This window comes from Gambusia affinis, linkage group LG09 (genome assembly GCF_019740435.1).
Source record: "Gambusia affinis linkage group LG09, SWU_Gaff_1.0, whole genome shotgun sequence".
NCBI lineage: Eukaryota > Metazoa > Chordata > Actinopteri > Cyprinodontiformes > Poeciliidae > Gambusia > Gambusia affinis.
The window spans coordinates 26,248,391-26,272,148 of record NC_057876.1 but is presented as its reverse complement, the minus strand read 5'-3'; the positions used below and the strand labels follow the sequence as shown (position 1 = coordinate 26,272,148).

The window sequence follows — 23,758 nt, the reverse complement described above, 5'->3', positions numbered from 1 at the left end:
TCAGCCTTGTGGCTCTGTTAAACTTTTCCAAAGAAGTAATCCCTGAATTCCTCCTCTTTTCTTTCCTTTTCTTCCACAACTACATGCAGAGGACGACAAGGCCTGTCAGAGAAACACAAAGCACTCAGGATTGCGTGTTAGAAGCCGCCTGAATGGCACCAGACCTAACGAGAGCCCGGCAGGGACCCTGAGGTGGGCCTGGCACCTGCGGTCTGTCTCTCAGGGCAAGAGGGGCTTCTGTGTATGTGTGTTATGATGGGAAATGTGGGTGTTTCTGGAAAATAATGGTTGGAAAACATGCAGAAAAAGCCATTAGAAAGGATAATAAAAAATTGCTCAACTTAAAAATGTTAGTATCACCTGGGAATAGAAAACAAGATTATAGCCTATAAAGTCAGATAAATGCAAAGTTTAAAAGTGCCAGTAAAATCCAATGCTAGGACTTTTCATTATGAATATCTCCCTGGGTTTTAAATATACTTTTGCTAACCAGCAAGCAGTTTAAAGAAATCAGTTGGGTACATTTTTAGAGAGTTACAAACCCTGGTCTCAATCTATAGCAATAAAGTTGTTGTAAAGTATTATAGGTTTATAGAGTATAACATAAATAATTACTGGGAATTAAGAGACAGCACACCGAAATGTATGCAAAACTTTAAAACTCAGGAATTAAAGTGAAAGATTAAACAACCCTCCTTCAAGCAAAACCTGATACACAAAACCTAGTTAGTACCAGGAGTCTATACATCAGGAGACCACACTTCGTATAAGAGGCAACCTGAACCACCAAAACCATGCAGGCAACTGTTGATAAAAGCCGCTTTTCTCCCAACTTCACACTGGTCTTTTGTTTAGCAAAGTGTAGATGAGTGGTTCTCATTAACCTGCAGAAGCTGTAACACCTTGTCTCCATGCAGCATGGCAACTCTTTTAGTGTAAATTTCATTAAAATGATTGCGAGTCGTCATCAGTATATGGATATGGATTACTGGAATTTAACTGTAGATATTTTTATTTGAAGCATAAAGATTTAGTAGAACGATTTCGGAGAGCATTAATGTTGATCTGACCCCTAAATAAACTCCAGAATTATTGATGCATCATTAGATCATTGAGATTGGGAAGAAAACTATGAGTTCCAGGATTAAAACTGATTATGATGTAAAATGTAAAAAGAAAAAGACGTAAATAATCCAGAATTTGGATCATCTTTTTGGGGTTTTGGTGACTTTTTCTGGGGTGATAGACTTTCACAGCTCTGGAGACGTTGAGCATGAACTAACTTGTATAGCTTAGTTATTGTGGGTTGTCACTATGGTGGTATTGTATAGGAGTCCTGGTTGGAAGTTTAGTGGCAGCAGCAGAGTCCAAAACAAGCCAGTGCAGCTGCGCCCCCACCTCTTCCTGGACTTTTCTGTTGAACGTACCTCCAAATCATTTACGGAAAATCTGCCGATTCATGGATTTTTTTCGGAGCGCATATCTAAAATAGTTGAAAGAAAATGTAACTTGGGAAGCTGAAATACCAAGAATCAATTGACATGTGTTTGCAAAGCATCCATCCACTGACATTGATTGGCTGTAAGCCCAAGAAGTTTTTAGTATATAGCTGCATCTGGACAGTCCATGTTGTGGGCCAGGGTGTGGTGTGATAAAGCATAAAGAGGACCCTTGTTCTAATGGCTGATGTGAGTCATGAAGAGCATAATGGAGTCTTCATCCACTGAAGTCACCCAAACAAGGACCATAAACTTTTATCACTACATGTGCATTTTTGCATTTATCTGCTATAAACTCACTCATATTAAACTTTATTATTATTATTTATTAAATTATCCCCCTCGTTTTCTGTTATGGTGACGTTCCCTTTGTTGAGACTTTTGTGATTGTGGTAGCACGTCTCATGTTTTGAAAATTCCTTTAAAGTCGTTTACAGAAACTTTTAATAAATTAAAGGTTAGTTTTTACTTACATCCAGCACAATTTCTTCAATGCAGGTGCTTACAGTATGCGTGAATGAAGGCAACATTAGCAGTAAATGCGTGAGCGTGCCAAATGCATAACGAGATGAAGTGTTTTTGGAAAAATGCTGATCACTGGCCGTTACTGCTGATTTGTTTGCGGCAGTTGCTCGACAGGGTGCCCACCGGCTCAGGGGCAGATTATGGAAACCAGACCTGGCGAGTTTACACCGAAAGCAAAGGTCCTGCAGAGTTAAACTGTGAACTGCGGACAGCTCACAGGAAACGCCTCTTTGTTAAGCAAACATACATGTGTTTTATGGCAGCTACTTTTACTGCGTTTTTATTTTGGGCTCCAATGAGTCGACATTTCAACATGGCCTCGGCCTAATTTCCTCTGCTTTTCTTCACCTTTTTGGGTGGACAACCTCCTCCTTAGACATGCACACACAACATCTCTACCTTCTCCTATCAAAATAAGTTTTTTTTTGGCCTTGGCCAATTTTATTTCCGTAGAAGCGTGAGGGCGAGCCATTCAGCGTTGTTTTGACAGATTCAGGAACTTGACTGCGGCCTCCAGGGCAGCTGCAGGGGCGTGAGGCCCTCGCCTCTAGAGTCTTCACCCTTCCGCCCCAAACTCTCAAAACGAGCAGCAACACAGCTGCCGTTGAATCTTCTCGCCTTGCTTCAGCCCCTTCACCTGGGGGGGCTCTCAGACGCAGACCGACACCATGAAAGGTAAAAGAGGTGTGACATCTGATTCTGTAATGAGTGTATTTGCCCAGCCGTGCTATGAATGCATGCTCTTTCGTATGTAGAAACACACATTCCACTAAGATGTGTGGAGGTTTGGAGCCAGACTCCCTGCTGGGACCACACTTTTTTTTTTCTTTTTTTTTTTTACAAATAAAACATCTGAATGCCTGACACTCTAGGACTTAACCAAACACCCAAATGATTATGTGTTAAAGGAAATTTTTGGTTTTATTACAGCTTCAGTCTTATTTTCATAACAGTGCACTCCAGAACTTAATTGCTGAAATCTCAGAGCGAAGCAGAATTGAAAAAAATGAAGCACATTTGCCAAGAAAATAAGCTTTTAATCACACAGACCTTGTGCAGGACTGGAGCTTTGTTAATTTTTTTATTTTTTATTTTTTGTATGTAACATGAACAAGTTAATGAACAATATTTAAGATTCTACGCAACATTTTAGACAGTTTAAACTTCTGAATGAGTATATGAGGACTATATTTTTTACCTTTAGGTACTTTTTTCTGTTGCACTATTTAATTATCTGCATACATAAGTATTATCATATAGTTTTTTCTGCTTTGCTTGAAATCCATCCACATACGTATAAAAGCCGAAATGAAAATGTTTTCAACACTGACTAAAATCTCTGTAATGCAGAGCATAAAAAGTCTGAACACCACAAGAGATAATTTCTGAATTTTTCCCACTTTTAATGTGACCCTTGATGAGTACAACTCAATAAAAAAGTAGACATCTTTTTAGGTTTGTGTTGGTTTCCAGTTTTCCAGCAGAAGCCTCAAAGTTTTATGCCAACGTTGATGGTACTTGGATGCTCAGCAGAATTTCTTACTTTTCTTGTGACTTCAAGGACAAGAGCAAAGTTCTTCCTGACACTAAATGTTCATATTTCAGAACTACAATTTCAGAACTAAAAGGTCTTTATAGGCCCCTCCCACTTAATTTTTCTTGGACATCATGCAAAAAAAACAAACAAACTTGTTTTTACTGCAGCTGCCACATTTTGTTCTTGTATGCATTACCCTTAAATGCACAGTTTAAGCTGAATAAAAACAACTGCAAAGTATGATGCTGCCACCACCAGGCACCACATATATTTTTGAGGATGCGTGTCCATAAAGTAGAACATTTATTTCTTCAGACCAATAAAACATTCTCTCTCATGGTTTTGGGAACCGTTTCATGTGTTTTTGCAAAACTTACCTGCCAGAAATTCCTGTAGGTGCTTTATTGTTGCTGCTGGCCTCCTGGCAGCCTCCTCTACCAGTTTTCTCCTCGTCTCTTCATCAATCATAAAGGTACCTCTAGTTCTTCATGGTGACATATTTTCCCTATTTTATGATCTCTGTCTTCACCATGTTTTATGGTGCATCTAATCCGTTGGAAAAGATTTCGAGCTGATAACTTGGATCACTGATGTTTTGGAAGCTCCCATCAGCTTTTTCTTTGAGATGCTACTAAGAAAATGTCCTACTAGAAGAATGGAGCTTCATTTATGCTAATCAGGGGGACTTTAAGTGATCGACTCCAATCTTTATATTTTTCTCCCTGGAATATTTCAGCTTGTATTTCAGTGGAGATAAACAAGTTAAAGATTACATTAAATGTTCTTAAAATGGTTTTATCTGTGTTCTTTAAAAAAAAAAACATAAAAACTTGCCATCTTAATAGGAGTGTGTATTTTTTATATATTCACTTGATATTTTCTAATGTGTGTTTTGCTGGAGGAACCTTTCGGGTAAGTGGTTGATAATTCTTCTTCCATATTAGTTCCTTTTCAGCACCAAAGAGTAAGAAGTTTTCACTTGTTCCCGTGGTTTATGCTTCTTTTTAAGACTACAAATCTCGACTTGCTCCTGGCTGTGCAGAGCATGTGGGGCTGCAGCGGGTTAACAGCGCCAGAGTTATTTGCTTCTTGGACACGGTGGCCTTGCCTGCCGGATGCAAGTTTGACTCAAGGGCAAAATCCAGAGTGAAAGCCTCTCATGTTTTTGACTGGTTGCCAACTCCGGTCCCTCCCTCCCCGTCGCTCTCAGGCCCCTCGGCTCTGCCGTCCCCTCCCCTCTGCCTGTGATTTACTCTCTCTTTCTCTGCACACTCGGTCCTCCTCTGATCCTTTCGCGCATCGGATTCGGCTCTGACATAAAGCAGGCCTGGTGTCCCTCTGCAGACAGCGAGGCCTCATGTACAAATTATGTCATCTCTGTGGAGCGATGCGCTCTGAAACCTTCGATGGCTGCTGTAAATCTTATTTGTGGAATGTAAAATAACTGAATGAGTTCATGGCATGTTTTCCTTCACTGGAATCTCAAGGGACACAATTCATATTTGATTCCCAAACGGTTGATGTTTTTAATCACAGCTTTAATTAAAGTTCTATTCAAAATCTTCAGATCTGATTAAGATCAGATTCTAAATGTATTTCAGTCTGATCTTTAGTGCACAAAACACAAAAATATTCAACACTACCGTTATTTATTAAACAGAAATCAAGCACAAAGGTAAAAATGAAAAACTAAGTACACCCTATGATTTGGTTTCATGTTGAACTGCTGCTAGCAGCAATAGCTCTCTGTAGTTATTTCCTGTATTACTTTATTAAACGCTCACATGTCCATCCATGACCCAGTTTCTTTCTGCCTTAGTGGCCTTTATTCACAATGATCTGACAGAAAAGGGAGCAAAGAGAAAGAAAAGGTGCATCAAAGATTCAGAGGTCAGAGGTCAAACTCTGGACAGCTGTGTTGAGGATGAATGCCTTTTGTTTTTTGATTGGAGTTTGTACAAAACTGCAGAAAAATCCAAGTATGGCTGCAACTAACTATTATTTTAGTACTTATTCTGACAATCAATTAATCATATTTAAAAAAATGTGCAAATTTTACAATGTTTTTATTTAACCACTTAAACCTTTTTGATACAATATTAGAAATACCTTAAAATATGCAACCAAACAATTCACTTCCTTTTTTAAATAAGAAAATATACCCTTTATTGCCTAAAATGCAATGTGTGTGTTTGTGTGTGTGTGGGCGTGTGTGTGTGTGTGTTGTTTTTTTCAGCAATTTTTTTAGTTTGTGAACTCCACTTAACAATTAATCTATTACTAAATAAGTTGACAATTATTTCAATAATTGATACGATAAAAATGAATAATTGCTTCAGCCATACTTGCAAGATATCAGAGCATTTTCCCTTTGATTTTAAGCTTTGATGAGTTTCAATTTCAACCTCCCCAAACAAGCCATGCTTGTTCAGTCATTTGCTAGCTGTCCTGTCATGACCTTGAACCTTTAACATGCCACCCGTGGCCTGCAAAGTCTGAAGTGGCGCTCTTGGATTATTAAATATATAGAGAAATTGTAGTCTGACCTCGCTGGTACATCCACTTCTGGGAAAGCTGTTATCTGTTTTCAACTTTTGCTTTCTGAGAAGTTATGGACTTCATTTTTTTTTTGTTAATGACCTTAAAATCCTTCCCAGATTGTTTGATAGAGGGCAGAGACGGGAGGTAGCATCTCTACCCTTACAAAAAAATCCCATGAAAATCACATGTGACTTTCACATGTGATCACATGTAGTTCACACAAATTTTTACACGTGAATGATGTGAATCACATGTGAAAGCACATGAATACGTGTGATTTTGGAACGTTTTGTGGTAAAATCACGTGATTCACATGTGATTCACACATTTCCACATGTGATCACATGTGAAAACATGTGAATTTTTGGTGGATTATGTGATCACATGTGATTTTCATGGGATTTTTTTGTAAGGGTACGTTCATTGCTGATTCCTTTCCAACTTTGCATTGTGTTCTCCAGACCAACAAACTACTTTTGAGAATTGCAAAGGGAAATCTAGATTGTTTTATTATGGAAGAGGGTGTACATTGAAGTATAAATTATTTTATATTTTGTTTGCGATACCTTGCTAATATTTCCAACATCTGAAGTTCTTTCTAAAAGCATTACTTAGAGACATCATTCGTACTTCCTAGTCTCTAACATATGTCGGATAAATGTGACGGTTGCTTCACACTTTTTTGATGCAATAATAACATTATGCTTGCTATGAAAGGCAAGCTTCATTTTGAATAGGATGCAAAAAAGCACCATTTTACAAAAGGTGGCGCGAAATTGCTGCACGCTTGAGATACAAAAAGGACACAAACTTTGTTCTGAATTTATAAAAAAAAAACAAAACTATAAAATAGCTCTTTGTGTTAATGTTTCACAAGTTGTCCAGAAGAAGTGTTATCAACACAACAGTCGTCGTTTGTCAGCGTTTAGTCGGTGCCCTCCCCTAAAGTTTCTCAAGTCATCACAAACTTTGGTGACCTTTGCCTGAGTTTTCAGTTCCCATTGTGCTCTGTGTGTTTTTATTCATTTTTTATTTTATGGTTTTGTGGAGTGAGCTTTGCCTGAATCCAAGACGAGACATCACCGAGTCAGAATGACTCATGGCAGCTTGAAAGGATTGCGGACTGACAGGTTAGGAAACCGCATGCAGCGAAAGCCCGCAGGCAGGGAACAAAGTCAACTCACGTCTCCCCAGGCAGGCCGCTCTGCTCAGACAACCTGTTATTATTTTGGTAATAAAAAAAGCAGCAACAAAGATGAGGTTGGAATTTCAGTATCTCCGACTTTGTTTTTGTTTTTTTTATTGATTTTAATTCCTGCTGTGATTGGCAACATGGGCTCCTGATGTAACCGTGTCGTCGTGGTGCTAAGAATAAGACACCTGGATGGCGTGGGCGTCCGTTTGTAAACAGTGGGTAGACAGCGCTCTGCAGGTCAGATTGAAGCTGGCCAAGAATGTGCTGCAGGAACAGCAGCGCTCCGAGCAGAAGATTCCCAGCATTCCTTGGTGGTTAAGGAGAGGCACTGGCCTTCACAGATAGGAAGTCGTCTGTCATTAGGGGGTAATCACTTCTTGAGGAGGATTGCAATTCCTGGAATGATTACTGTTGTTATCGGCAGTGAAACTTGGCGCAGAGAGACCAGATGACTATTTTTCTTCTTTTTTTTTTTTTATTTCTCTTGGTGAGTTCGAATGGCCTTTTCCAAACCCAGCAACTTTTTCATGATTTTCTTTTTATTGTTACACAATAAAAATAAAATCTCTCTGACTCCTCTCACCCAGACTTGGTGGTGAACTTCAGTGTTGACTTAAAGCCAGTTGGTATTTCTTACCTGGGGGCATTTCTAATTACTAATGGCTTGTGTGTAATGGTGCCTATCATGTCAGTGGTGCAATGAGGTGGATGCAATCTGTCATGCAGACTCATGTTAAAACAACGGAGAATTTGTTGAACCTGGAGTTATCTATGGGGATTTGCTTCATCACACGCTACTTACCTGTGTTTGTTTGCAGGGTTTTGCTCCTCCAGTCCTTTAAAGTGGGCTCTCTTAACTCCTTCAGCTATTTTTGTCTCTTTTCTTTCCTTCTCCCTTCTTGCCAGTCAAGCCAAATTTTCAGGTGGAAGAAGCATACCGTTAAGGTGGGGGGGAAAAAATCCCATCAACGCTTGCCCGACATGCCAAGTATCCATCTTTCAGGATCCCCCATTACCTCCTCCTCTTCTTACCCCACGCCACCACAGCTACCCCCTGATCCTTGAGAGCAGGAAGTGTATGTTGTTAAGTGATGGATTGGCCCCGTGCTCTTGCTGAGAGGGAAGGGGGAAAAAAAGCCTTTTTTTCCCCTGCAGGGCAGTCAGATGAGTTTAGCAGTCTCAAAGCTGAGAGGTTCGGCTCTACTTTCTGGGAGCGCCGGAAAGCTGCAGGCTCGTCTCCTTCGTATTAGAAGGGACATAATGCCTCATAAAGCAGCAGGCTTCACATTGAAACCAGAAAATAAGAGACCAAAAGGACGGATTTCTGTCTGTTTGCGTTTGCTTGCCAGAATACTTGGGAGTTGCGCTCTATGAGAGCTGTTTTGCTGGAGGTCAGCAGGTTTGTGTTGGCATGCAGCCGCCGGTTACTTCCAGAGAGGGCAACTCAGGAAGTGTCCCTGGCACGTCCTCCGCATAATGCAGCACGCTTCACTGCTACCGGCTCAACCTGCTGTGACAAACAGGAACAGGCTGAAGTCCTCCCCTGCACCCAATCACCTCGGCAAACCAAACCGAGTCTGGAATCTTTCGGGTTTTGATAAAGAAAAGTTCCCCCAGTAATAAATAAATCGGCGGAATAATGCGAAGGCATGCAAAACAAGAGAATTTCCACTCATGATCCATGACTGTGTTGTCAGCCGTGGCCCTGTTGTGGTTACCAGAGCCTAGCTACGGTTTCCGTCACCTCATGTTCCACAGAGACACACAGGAAAACCAGGAGATAAAAGGCAGGGAAGCTGTCCGTTGGCACTGTACACTGGAAACGGTTTATATGGAAAAAATAAAGCAAGCCTTGAAAAAACTGGGTTATTTTTATCAATTTACCTGCAATTAATTTTCTAGTTTTTGAGCCTGTAGGTAAATTAGTTCAACTTCCATTATATTCTCCTGACTATCCTCACCACCTGCTGCCATCCAGCTCTAAATGCAATGGCATCATTGGCAAATTATGAATTATATGCAGTCTAGTAATTACCTATAAGAAAAATAACAGTGCATCAGCTCAGAAGGCGACGAAGAAATTGAAGCAATATCCTTGAGAAAAATAAAAATCCTGTTGGTTTTTTTTCCACAAATAAATTATTTGGAAATCCTAAAGTATCTGCAGAATAATTCCATCCAGGTTCTACCTTTCAATATTATGAGGCGGAATCACAATATTAACAAATGTGTGTGATATTAGGGTTGGACTTGAAATTATATCACAATATTTTGTGGTACTATTGTGTTTACTATTAACTATTTGTCACTTGTTTTGTAGGTAACTGCTTTGCTCTGACCTCATGACATCAATCATAGGCCCACAAACACAAATACTTTTCTTGAAAAACATACCAGTTTGTAAAAACTTTTGATTTGTATCAGAAAACTACACACAAACGTCACTGTTTCTTTCATTAAAGAAACAGAAATAGTAAAACTAACGATCCTGACAATAGGTTTTGGTTTGTTTTAAACATCATTAATCGGAATTTGTGACGACAATATAATAAATCTCCACTGTGATATAATCACCTTCATATAAAGCAGCAATTTCTCCTCATAATGCCAGAATAGTATGATTATGATTAGCATAATGGAATGGTGAGAGAACACACTCTTACATACATACATGCATAATGAACATGTTTCTGCTACATCAGTGCTGAATTAAGTGGATCTCAACACTTCAAGATCTTGTTGAGCCCAGAATTATTCATATCCCTGGTAGATTTCATTTCCTATTTTATATTAATAGGAAATTAAAGAATTTTTTCTTAAAATGTTATTAAAAATGTAAAAGGAGTACAGTTTCATTATTATTAAAATCAGACCATCTTTTTTTTTTCCGCTGACATTTTGTTGATTTATCTTTGATAAATTAAAAGGCTTCCTTGCCATCTCACAATTTGTTTACCTGCCTTGAATGTTTTTCAAGTACCAAAAAATGGGGAATTTTTTAACTAACGATAAGCTAAAATGGTGAAATTGCAAATTTGTCACTCCATGTCAGACTCATGAAAGACTTGTAAAGTAGCGACAACAGCAGCAGCATAATGTATGAAAGGGAGCGTTAAGGCTGCCATTCCAGTTCCTCCAGCCTACACTGATCCCTTCTGACGTGACCTCCTGCCTGGCTTGCGTCTGCGTCTATCTCCTGCTTCGTCTCCACCGGCCCCAGTGTGGCCCCAGTGTGGCCTCGGTTTGGCCTTTCTGGCCCAGATCCAGGCCCTCAGATCCACTCACTCTTGGAATGTTTTCATTGTTTTTCATTTATTGCCGAAACTCCTTGCGCGTTCATTTGTGTTCAATTAAAAACCAAGATTTTTGTTGTTTTTTAAAATCCTGAATTCATCTTGCTTGTCAGAATGCATTCATCACCACAAGTTGTCACTGCGAGGCTGAGGACAGCGAACGTAGACGGGCCATATTTGTCTGGGCTTGAGAGGCGCCTGCCACCTAATGACGTCTGACAAGCGAGACAGCGGCGGCTTCGGGTGCGCTGCGACTGTTTTGGGGTCACCGTGATGTGATCTGTAGGAAGTGGGGGCTTTATCAGATAACATCCACATTGTCTCCTTGCTGAAAACCTCAGTTTCACAGTTTTCTTCTCAGCGTTTTGGTTGTCTGAGTCTTAGCTTCAGTTTCTACCTCTTCACCATAACAAACAACCACTAAGGAGGTCAGAGGTCACATCCTAACAATTTGAGTCACAAATAAACAGCTGGAGAACTTGGAATAATGTGGAATGTTCTTGTGAACGTAAAAAAACCCAAAGAATTTGACTCAATTTAGTTTTTTTATTTCTCAGGCTTTGATGCGTCCAGGCCGCCTTGACAGGATTGTCTATGTTCCTCTTCCCGACGGTCCGACCAGATGGGAGATATTTTCCCTGCAGTTCCGTAACATGCCCGTAGCAGAGAACGTTTCCCTCGATGAGCTGGTCACTCGGACCAACAAGTACTCAGGAGCAGAAGTGAGTAAATCTACCGTACATGCTTTATAGGAAATAACAATAACATTTGTGGCGTTTGATCATTAGTGCAAATCATAATTTTTCTAGGCTGGAATTATTATACAATAATAATTAATTTTGACTGAATTAATAATCCTTATTAAACTTGCTTAGTTTCCTTGCAAGTTAAAAAAGAAAGTTCTTGTTGATGCTTTTGTGGGAGTATTTTTAGAGAATTGTAAGGTTGTATGAAAATGTAATATTAAATGAAATCTAAAATGATTTTGAATTATATATAAATGTTGCCCCAAAAATGTTAATATGTACATGTTCTAGATATTGTAGTGATTGTCCAAAAAACTTTAAAAGACATTTTACCTTCTTTCTGTTTGATCAATCTGGTACAGCGCTATTAACAGAGATCTTTCTCAGCCAAGATTTTTCACGTTGTGGAACTTACATGGACATTTTCTATCCAATAGTATTCCAAAACTGAACAAAGGGGTTTGATCTCAAAGTCTGGATAACAAAAAAATAATATTTGAAATTCAATATTTGTATGGTGGTTTTTTTAGAGATACTACAGTATAATGTTACAACACTGGATCTGAGTGGGTTAAACATTATGCACACATGTTCTGTTGAGTTGAGGTCTGAGTTTTGTTTTATTCTCTTGGAACTGGTTTCAGTGTGTGTTTGCCTTCCCAATGACCCAGTGTTTTCAGACAACTTGTACTTATGTACACAACTCTGAAATCTGCAGTTGTTTAAAAAAGGCTCTAAAAAACTTCCCCAAGTGGTGATGATCTACACATTTCCCCCTTAGATCTTCTCTGAGTTCTTAAATTTCCCTGAGTTTTGGTCTTTCTAATCATTTCAGGGAATCAAATCCTTTTTTTGCTGACAAAGTTGATTTACCCGCTGTAGCCAATCATGATTATCAACCAGACGTTACTAGGCTGCAGCCTTTTCAAGTTGGGACATTCTGTGTTGCTCAGTACCCCTTATAAAAATATTTAGCTCAGTATATCTAAATATTTAAGCCTATTCATATTATCTTTACCCTGTTAGTATCAGAGAAAATCCATAGTAAATGCAAACTTGTGCAGCCAGTTCTTCCTTGCAGGTGTTTGTGGTATAATTGTTCCACGCTTTATGAGAAGGATTTATCAAAATCCAAAAGAATATGACTGAACAAAATGTTCCAGAAGAGAACAGAAAACAAACATGTACAATGGCATCTGTGAACAATAAAAATGTACAAAGCAAAATATTTGACAGAATAAAACAAGAACTCGTTTTACTACAGTTGAGGAATTGGAATCTTGCAGTGTTAAGATTAGGCCGCAAACTTTACCAAATTTTAAGAGTTGGAGTATATTTGAAAGGCATCCATAATTATTTCTCAATTTTGCTGTTTTGTTTTTGTAGCCTAGATATTTATAATCATTTCCATGTCCAGAATGAGGAACTATTGGTCTTTTTTCCAATATCACCTAATCATCGCAGCTCAACTTGGCTACGTTGAATAAGACCCCATTTTTTAGAACCTATTTTTCTGGAGTCTCAAGTGTGTCAAGTCGTTTCACTGATGCATTAAATGTTAATTGATACTGACTGGCATGAACCAAGAAATAAACATTACCCTCTTCACCAGCGAAGGAATCTGATTGTGGTCTGAAAGCCAGAACAAAAACAACGAGTTCACAGATAGGTGCTTGAAGAACGTGCTGCTGGGAGAGGCTTGCCAACGGTGCTGTCAGGTTTTCATGCCCTAGTTGTTGCCAAGGAGATGATTCTTGGTGTTACCACTTCATATAACATGAATGTCTATCAGAGTACTGATAATGGGTGTCAGAAACTGCTGATAGGCTATCAAGCAAGGGTCAACAGTTTCTGTGAGTTTATTGAAAATCTGGTAACTGAACACGTTAATCATCATTAACATGGACAATATGACTGTATTGGTCCTCCTCATGTTTGACAACTTTTAAATAACTGCAACTTATATCGAAGTGCAACTATTATGTGTCTTTTTTCTCTTCACGACACATTTTTTGTATTCTACCAGTTAAAGCGCAGTAGAGTGAGGTAACTGGTATTCTTTGCAGAGATTTAAAGGAAAACCTAATAGATCTGTAATTCACCACAGTGGAAAATTATAACTTGTGACAAAACCTGCTCTCATGTTGACAAAGGAAAGAAAGCATGTTTATATATATGCTGTCAAACACGCCCATGGTCACCTCAGTGGTCTGGCTGTTGACTTCCTGCTCTAGGTTGTCTGTAAAATTAATGGGATCAACTGTCTTGTGTCTTTTTCCATGGATTTTGGGTTGTTCCCTTTCTTAAATCCAAATTATCCATCTGTTTCATAATCCTGGTGTAAAAATTTGTTTCCACAGAGAAACATATATATGGAAGAGCAAATGTAAGAATTCAAGAATTAAATGCTCAGAAGCACTATTTCTGAACTACGCCAAGCAGTTTTTATTCCTGCATTATGTTCCTATTACTGTTGGTCTGGCACTGTGTATAAATTTGTCATTGACAAATAAATCTCTATATGCAAGTTTTCATTATTGAAATTTACATTTATTTCCTCATCTTTCAGCCTATTAACCTTCTTCTACTCCAGAAGGCAGATAAGAAGCGATTCTGGTACTCCAGGGGGATGTTAGTGTTTTTTCCATGATGTCTGCATCGTGTCTGTGCTGTGTCACTGGACGCCCTCGTGATCTCACTGTGGACAGGGAGTAATCATACAAACATTCTTTTGTGTAGAAGATTTGTTTCTCTGTGTTCGTCTGCCACATGATTCACATTGTGCCGAGCAGAAACACTGCTACTGTTCTCCATGAAAGACCAGCTTCGAGATTCTGATTGCTGGGGAACAGTTTGATGAAGAATGCATCACAGTCTGGATTTTAAAAAATGCACTCCCATTGAGTGAAGTAGTTTTTGTCAAATCATGTTATTTATTCTAAAAATGAGCTATACTTAATTTTCTGTTTGACTTGAAAGACATTACTTTAGAATGTGCAGCATGTTTGCACCTAGACGTAAATACCCAGCGTATGTTGAGACGTCAAAGGTCACAGACCTGAAAAAGAAGTCACACAGGTCCTGAAACACGCATGCAAAACAAACAGAAGTACAGTCATTTGCTCTGATGCCTTTTCTGTAACAAAAAAAAAACAGTTTTCATGGCTGTTTCTATTAGATACCCTTGTGAATGCAGCTTTGCACAGAGGACAAAAATCTGTGATTGCTTACCGCTTTCATGCGCTTCTCTGACACAAAGCAGGAGCAAGGTTTGTTTGGATCACAGAAACTGAACCTTAAATACCATCAGGTTGAATCTACTCTCTAGTTTAACATTTATACTTACCAGCTGCAAAATGCTTAAAATGCAGCTTTTTATTGTTTTTAATTTAGTTTTTACATTCAAGTAGCGAAGTACATGTGCGGCAAAATCTTATGGATTTCCGATTCCATTTGCATCGATGCATACTGAGGCAAAATTGATCTTCCTGGTGCTGGTCTCACACCATCCTTTGGTAAGATCCAACCTACTTTTTAGGGGCTGTTATCTAAAAAAGTGACCCCATCCCTCCATGCTCTATAGAAGCATGGAGGGATGAAGCATAATGTGTTGAGTCTCTCAAGCAAGCCAGTAAACTTTGTGATGTTTTCCAGAGTGTGTTGAAATGCTCCAGTTTTCTGGTTCAACTTCCAGTAAAAGTGCATCCATTTGATCGTTGCATACCATTTAGAGATATCCTTGTTTATTTACTTCCTCATTTGTTGTATTTGTCCCTCAGGGCTCAGTTCTTATAAACACAGCTTTATCTCCACCGCCGTGTTGTTTGGTTATCTGTATCCTGTTTTCTCCCAAACTTCCCCTCAGCGATCAGCGAGTTTAAAGTTTAATCTAATCTAATATGATCTTTAGCGCTGGCATGTAAAATATAATACCCACCCAGGTGAGATGCAGCTTTCCATTCTACCTAGTTCTTATCGGCTCGACTGTGGCATGCCTTTGAATTTTTGTGGAGCTTGGAGAACTCAGTGGCAAGTGACAGCACAACTCCATTCCACAGATGAGACACTACACCAGAAACCCTGATGTCAAACGCAACATATGATAGCGGGGCTTTGGTTTCTTGCCGCATACCTCCTCCAGGTGTACGCTTGCTTTAGGCTGAATTCTGGGTGGGGGTTGCTCTGTCAGAAACAGGGGGAAGAGTTTGTACTTTCATGATATAGGGAGGCCCTATAAGTAACCTCAATCTGCCACCGATATGTAGTGATATATTATAGTGTCAAAATGAGAAGACAGAAGGGCCTAAACCTTTCAGCGTCCCAACCAAACTTGATTTAAGAAGAATTAAACTCTTTTTTTATCTTGCGTCAGGGAGCATTTTGTGTTAGATACGAGAAAGGTGAGATATAACCCTATGAAATATTGAATGAGCATAGTCAGTAAGGTACGCAAAGTAAAAATGCCAAAGTTTCTATATATCTAAGATGATACAGGACTGCATCACAAGAAAATTTGGAGGTAAAATATGAAGCATTGCTCCATAAAGAATTGCCAGATGTTTCCTAAATTGAGAATGTTATCTTTCAGAGAAGAGTTGAAATTCAAGCTCATCACTCCATACCAGAAAAAAAACCCAAATCCTTCATGTTAATTTTACCCTTGAAGAACATTGACATTTCATGTGAGGATTGATTCTTTTGACTTGCAAAAAAACCTTGTTAAACAAAAGCTTCAAATTTACGTTTCCCCAAAGACCACATTTCTTTTGAACTTAAGATCATCTAAATATATAGTTCCATTTTACATCTTTATTTATTTTGGTAACATGTTAGCCTGTAATGTTAAAATTATGTAACTTTACAATACCAGGAATAGCCAAATTTCTCTGTGGACGGAGCTGGGAGCTATTATTTTTGACTTTGTACTCCGTTGGAGTGGCTCAACTGCTGCTGTTCAGCCACAGCAGCAGTCGACCGTGTTCTCGGCTCAAACTGGATGAGCTAGGTGGCTTGTAATCTTCACATTTTTTCTCCTCTCTTTTTGGAGCTGATTTTTTTTTTAAAGATTGCAGCATTAACTTGTCTTGTGAAGGCTTTGATTGTTGGAATAGTTAGGACTTGGTTTTCTTCTGTTTTGTTGGCCCAGGAAAAGACCTGGACTTGTTCTGATGTTGCTTCTCTACCAATATCATAATGGGGAATTTGACCAGAGGGATATATAGACACAGTTCTGGGTCTGTTCCAGTCCCCTTTGTTGGAGCCCAGGTTGTTCACCAGTATGAAGGGATAGTCCTTCCAGTAGGTTCTATGTGTATCTAGGGGTTTCCTCAAATTGGGACATGCTTACCTCCAAAATAAGGTACCTTTACTCCAAGTGCGTCATCTTGTTTCTAAGGCAGAGGCTGGCCACCTTAATAATTTCAGGAATTTCAAAACAGCTTCCTGTATCTGGCATCTCACTCTTTTACTTGTGATCCATGTCTCCTGACCGTAGTTGAGTAATTCAAGAGCTTTCCTTCATCGCCACAACAGACTTGGGCAGACAAGGCCCTGATCCATCTATCCTTCTTCAGCTCCATCCAACCGTCACTTGTGAAAAAGACACCAAGATATTCAAACTCCCGCTAGAGGCACAGACTGACCGCCAACCTGAGAGGAGCAGTCAACCTTTTTCCGCTTGAGAACTACTGCCTCAAACTTTGAGGAGTTGACTTTTACGTTCAGTGTAATCTGATAAATGTGCTGGGTATCCAGATCTATGTTTAGGCGGTGCACAGATAGGTACATTCAGAACAATTCACTCTTCAGTCTGACTACCTGGAGCTTCGACTTTTATTACATTCTTGGCATTTCAGACTTGTAAGAGAGAAGAGAGAGGTTGAGTTGTAAGATGGGGGTTGGGATTGTCATTCATCAGGACATATTTGTTGTTTCCTTGGAGCTAGAAATTGCTAAAAGAAAAGAAAAAAATTCACCCGTCTTCCTACCTGCCTGGAGTGACATCTGGTTTCTCAACCATCACCTTCCCCCTAACTAACCCCTCCACCCACAACACATTTTAACTCACACTCCGGCAAGAAAATTGCTCCCGGCTCTCCTTCCTCATCTCTGTCGTCAAGTCCTCCAAACAGAAGCAACATTTGATACTGTAATCACAGCGTTGTTAGAAGAATAAGAAGAAACAGAAAGGCTAAACTTGCTCCTCAAAGAAGGTGTGATGCTGTGTTGCTCTTTTTTTCTTCTTCTTCTCAAGCCCTAACATGAAAAGACCTTAGGGAATTATTGCTCCCTCTTAGATAAATGAAGTTTGTTCTGGCCTCATTTGTTGCTTTGTTGGAAAACCAAGGCTGTATCAGCTTTCAGCAATTCTTTTTTTTCTTCCTTCGTTTTTAATATCAACATCGGCAGCAAGCAGACATCAGCTTCAGTTTGTCTTTGAAATGTCTTTGTTTTGTTCACAAATCAAAAACATTTTGATTTGTGAACAAATTTCTTTTAGTTTTACTGTTTTCTGATGTTTCTTGCGATTCCCTGAATTCCAACAAAAGGAGACAAGAATCAATTCATCCATCTGTTTGTCTATTCATTCACCCATTCTTCATCCATCCTCCTTTCATTTTTCCATCCATCTGTTCATCCATCCATCAAAACATTCATCCATACATCCATAAATCAATCTTTTATGCAAGTCTTCATCTATTTTTTATCTATACATTCATCCAACCATCTGTCATTCATCTAACTTTTGTCTAAAAATTGTCTAAAAATCCATTCAACTGTGTTTTTGCCATATTAACACAAAAAATATTCTCTTCTAACTTGCTGTTTTTTCTGTTAATATTATATTTTTTTCAAAAAAGAATCTGAGAAGACACAAATAATATCTGCCACCATTTACAGATCAGGATCTCATGGATCTCCCCCCATGGAGCTTGATTGACATGTGACCTCTAGGAAGCAGAGTGCAAAAACACTGCAGTAATGAGCTCTTGGCAGACATTGACAACTTGTTGACAAAAAGAAGAGGAAGAAAAAACAAGATTCCCATGCATGGCCACGTTTAGCTCAGAAGTGGACGTTGACATTATGGAGGTGGTGAGAGCCAGCAGGCAGCACCAACCTTGCTGGGCGCTCTCGCACGTGATCTCACAATGTTGCAACATCCGCAACTTGAGCTCCATTCAGCTATGTCAAAAAAATAAATCTTCATGGATGACTTCAACCATGACTCCATGAAGGTCTTTTTTCTCCAGAGCTACTTGGTGTTCTTGGACATGCGTGATTAACATCCATTAACAGCCAGTGGTGCAACGGTTCCTTTAACCCCTTTTTTACCAAAACACTTGAAAGAGCAAGTAAAGAGTAAAGGGCTCAATATTAAATATTGAATAGATTTATTTCTACGAGGTGTGGGCTCTATGGAATTCAAGTTTTATCAAAGTACTTTGTGTTGCTATTGTTATAACAGTAAAAGTAACGATAAGTACTATTTATTATTTCTGTTTTAGGCAACTGTATGGTTTCTGGATGGCACAGAAATCATAGTGGCACAAACACAAATACTGCTTTTAAAAAACCTGCCAATTTTAATATGCTCTTTAGGGCACCACCCACAAAACCTACACACTGCACACAGCAACTGCATATAATTATATTTTCAAATGTATTGATATTTATTGATACTCTTAATGAACAACCAGTGCAGAAAATAGTAAAACTAACTCTTCTGACACTGTGGACAGATTTGGGGTGTTTTAAAAGACATTCATCAAAATTTATTACCAAAATGATCAGTCAAATTTCTTATTTTAATGAGACGTTTCTTGTGATAAATAATACAATAAATTCCCACCCCTACCATCTTCCCAATTTTACTGCCAGTAAAGAGACATTTTAAGAGACATTTAAGTTTCAGAATCAAAGACTTGGATTTGGACAGGACTCTAAAGACTCAAAACTGAACTCAGATTTGACATCTGGAACTCACACCTTATAAATCCTTTGTGTGATGTAATCAGGGGTTAAACTACTCTGGTAAGTGTTGATTATTTAAGTAAATTATTATTCATGACCCCTCTGAGTTACAATAGTGTATATAAATAACTGGTTGTCATGTTGTAGTAATCACCAGGGACGTTTGCAGAGCGTAGGCTGTTAATGATTCATAATAACCTGTTTATGCTGCAGCATCATGATAATGACCACCTTCAAGTTGAATTTATTTTTAAAATGTATCTTCTAGGTTTCTGAAAGTCAGTGTGATCAACTTGCTGAGACATGTATTTAGACTGTATGAATTCATCTGATTGGCTGCACAACCCCATGCTGCTGTCAAGCAACATATATATATATATATATATATATATATATATATATATATATATATATATATAATACTAGTAGTAACAGGGTTTGTGGGCAGCCTGAGGAGAAGATAAGGATAAATGGATATAAACTATGATCTACAAAATAAAAGCACTTAGGTTCTTTTGAAGATTTATCATTGGTTTGAGGTAATCCATTTTTAATGGAAAATGGTACATTTTAATTAAATATCCTGCAAAAAAGATGTTAAAAGTTGGGTTAATATAGCTCTAATAAAAAATAATTTGACATGATAGCTGATCACTTTGGTTCAGGTCTGATCTGAAAATATTTCTAAGAAACAGTTTAACTGGAGAAAGAATCTCTGCTTTCAGCAACACAAATGTCTATAACCTTGAACTTTATACTGCATTGTTGCATATTGAATTTATATTATTGAACTTGTGTCTTTTAGAGAATTTGAGTTTGAATAGGCATCCAGGCATTCCAGAAGTCTTTTCCCAACAATAAAAACCATAAAGTCTTATATAATGACACACACACAAGCACAAGTAAAACCACTCTCACAGGAAGACAAATGGTTTCCCCGTAACACCTGTTGTGGTTGTGGCTGTTCCTCCTCTGGCTCTGTGTGTTGTCTGTCTGATTTATGGCCCGGTATTTGTTGTTGTAAAGATTTTTATCACCAAGGACACAAGCTCCTAAAAGAAAGAAGGAAAAAAAGCACAAAACGTGTCATTGTGTAAGTAATAGTGATGGTACAAAATGTGCAACATTAATATACAAGAAGAAACACGATCCTTCCTTTCTTAATAGCCACATAATCCTTGCAGAATCGCTGAGGAAAACATAATATAACCATCAAATGAATATGTCAGCTGTAGTGGAATGTATGAGCAATTCTCCAAAATACACTTTACTGTCAGGACTTATGTGTGTTATTTTCTTGTGGCTGACCACTGACAGAGTCACATAGTAGCTCAGACAGATGCTGCTGATAAAGAAAACACAATCAACGTTCAACAAAGGAAGCGAGGAAAAAGCTATTAACACCTTTTTCCTGAATTCCTCAAACCCCTCAGTTCACTTCCACCCCACAGGCCTTTTGGCTCCTGACAGCGTGAATATGTTATTTTAGTTGACAGAGTTAAATAAAGGTTTAAAAAAGAAAACAGTTCTCCTTCTGTTTCAGGCTCTGAGGCTGTTTTGGCCCTTAACAGAGCCATGGATCAGAGGAAGCTTCCATTCGGCCCTAATTTTACATTTCAAAAATATAAAGCCTGCGCTGTGGTTTATGTGTAAGTACATGGTGAAGAACCAATTGGATTTTTTTTCTGGGAAATATGAACCATCAAGTGTGCCCAACACGCAGTTTATAATAATGTGGTAGAAAATGGGCAAAAAAGAGAGAAAAAACCTGAACTAGAGGGCAAGAGTAAAAATATAGTGAAGGAAAAATATAAAATGTGATTAATTTATTATACTAAGATTAAAACCTGAGTATTACAGTTTTTGAAAATAAAAACCAGAATTAGAGTCCAAAGACCATCAGGGGCCTGAAATAAATACTTTTCACAAAAGACTATGGTTTAATACGTTTTAAATTTATTCAGTAAGAATGGGAATGCTCTTAAATTTAATTTGGCAAGGGTAGATAAGTTTTGGCACATCTCAGGTTTTCAGGAAGTATGTTCTGAAGTTGCTACCTCTGTCTTTTTATCCATAGATATTATTGACATACAGACTGTGACTAACTTATTTGTACGTATTGGAAAGCTTATGCTAAGTTGAAAAACTAAGTTTTCCTCAGGATAATAGATGCAATTTTGCCCTTATTTTTAACTGTGAGGATGAAAGATCAAAATGCAAAATAAAACAGCTGTCAAGGAGCCGAACCACCTGGAGTTTTTGCTGCTTCTATTTTCATAAGCAGCCATGTTTCTACAAAAGTGTTCAGCGACTGTAGCAGACAGTTTCTCCTGATGCTTCCAGTTTTCTAGAAACTAGAATAGTAACTATGGAGATGAGAAACAAACTTCTATGTTTTTTTTATGCGGGGGAAATTTCACTTTCATGCCAAATATTCTAGACCAGAAATCATTAAGCTGGACTGTATATTATATATATTATATATTATATTTCCAAAGTAAAACCTTATACAATATGAAGTGACGTTTAGGAATTAATTTCACGCAGGATCAAAATGAGACATTGAGGCTGAAACGCACACATACACCCCTCCTAATGTTTGGATATGTGTCTTCAGGGTTTGGTGTGTTGCAGTTTTTGCTTACTTCATGTTGTCAGACTGGTTCTACTGAAGTGATATATTAATTGTCCAGAAATTTTGACTCCCACATGTTTGTGTGTGTCTGGCATTTGATGTTTTACACTAAAGCATTTGATGTTTTAGTTTTACATCAAATGTTTTAGTTTGATGTAAAACTAAACATGTAGTTTTATTTAAGGCTAAATAAGGTTTTGCCATATTTAAATAGAAAAACATCCATCTAGGGATAATTTATTGTTGTAATATCAGATATTTTCCCTCTGCTCATTTTGTCTGGGCTTTAATACGGTGATGAAAGCTCACACGGTCTCTATTTCATCATCACACTTCTTTGCAGAGCCTAAATTCCTCTGCTGGGAGCACAAGCATGCTCACGTTCATCCACGGCTCAGGCACTCGACTGCTATTTATGATCATGTGCCATGTTTCCGTTCTCTCCTGCCCACATGACGCTCCTCCCTCCGTGCTTAACCTCACCTCCTCTCTTTAACCTCCCCTCTCACTCGCCTTGTAATCTTAAATAGGTTTCACATGGAGTTGTGGTCAGGCCTTGTTTCTCTTGGCCGAGGCATGTCACTGCAGACACTTCCTCTCAGCCTTTTTGGAGGATGAAATGTTTTATTCCTGGTTGAGGCTTCAGGCTCTGCGCTCTACCACCCCCAACATTGTTTGATTTATGTATTATTTAATTTCCTCTCTGAAAATTGAATGCAACACATCCCTGAATTTTTTTAATTTTACTTAAACGCTGGATGGCGGTAATATGTTGCTCTTTGGGCATATTTTTAGGAGAGTGATTCATGTGAAGCATAATGTTCCCCACCAAAGCCAAAATAATCCCTGTTTCTGTTTTTCTTTCAGATCTTCCTGTATCAATATAATTTTGGAAAGTGTTGTTTCAGGGCGATGCCTTCAACATCCACTTGATTAAAGAAATTATATCTGTAATTTCCTGTACTGCAAACTCCACAGACTGAGAATATACCAAAAGATGTAATTATGGGATGTTTTTTTCTTCTGTGGTTTTATAGTTTCTAATCTTAAAACTGTGTTTTAGCTGCAACTTCTGAGGGTTGAATGACTGAATATTTTGCTAAGCACACATGTATGTGTTTACTCAACACTTCCCAAGAATACAAGTCTTTGCAAGCAGGCTGACATGTGCATGTAGCATGTGCATGCAGAGTCCGCTGTAGGGGGAGTATGTGTTTGTGTTTGTGTTTGTGCATGCATGCATGATTGCGTAAAGATTTCCTTCAAAACTTGGATTAATAAACCAAATGCAAATGATTGCATGAGTGTTTGCACACATGCAGTTCTTTATGTGTCAGCCAGGGCGTGTGCACTGTAGGTTATGTGTAAAGGACTTGTAGAGTGATGGAGGAGAGGTTTTTGGTGGGAGGCGGAGCAGAGGGGGAGTTTTCGGAGCTCGCTCCTGTAAATGTAACCGTTTGTGTGCGCAAGAAAGGGGCTGCGGGAGGAGTGGATGTGGCCCGCCGTAGACACAAGGGCGGATTGATAGTAAACACACACTCCAGGTCTAGTGGATCTGCAGCCAGCAGCCGGGCTAACAAGCCCTTCATTAAGGCCGTCTGATACACTCACTGAGCGCCTTTGTTGAAGTAGGAAACGAAAAGTACGCCAGACAGATTTGACCTGAGAACGTTGGTATGTGCTGCCAGCAATCACAAGCTTTCCCCCCCTCTCATTCCACCTTGAGAAGGATTTATTTTTGTCATGCTGAACATGTTGTCCTCTAACTGGTGCAGCTTCTTACCTCCTCCGGGTAAAATATTGCAGACAAAAA

The 23,758-nt window shown here is 38.7% G+C and overlaps 1 protein-coding gene across 3 annotated transcripts in view; it reads left to right on the top strand.

The window, feature by feature from the left end:
* spata5 (spermatogenesis associated 5) overlaps nt 1–23,758 on the top strand; it is a 107,266-nt gene that overhangs the window by 77,899 nt on the left and 5,609 nt on the right. Inside the window, exons 15-16 of one of the 3 annotated variants that reach the window (XM_044126463.1) lie at nt 11,148–11,312; nt 18,237–18,473. The exons of 1 other annotated variant lie outside the window; for it this stretch is intronic. In XM_044126463.1, the coding sequence (XP_043982398.1) occupies nt 11,148–11,312; nt 18,237–18,272 (201 nt within the window). In that variant the 3' untranslated portion in view covers nt 18,273–18,473. Of the gene's footprint in view, nt 1–11,147; nt 11,313–18,236; nt 18,474–23,758 lie in introns of those variants that run through there. One more of the 3 variants, XM_044126462.1, reaches the window with a different exon arrangement.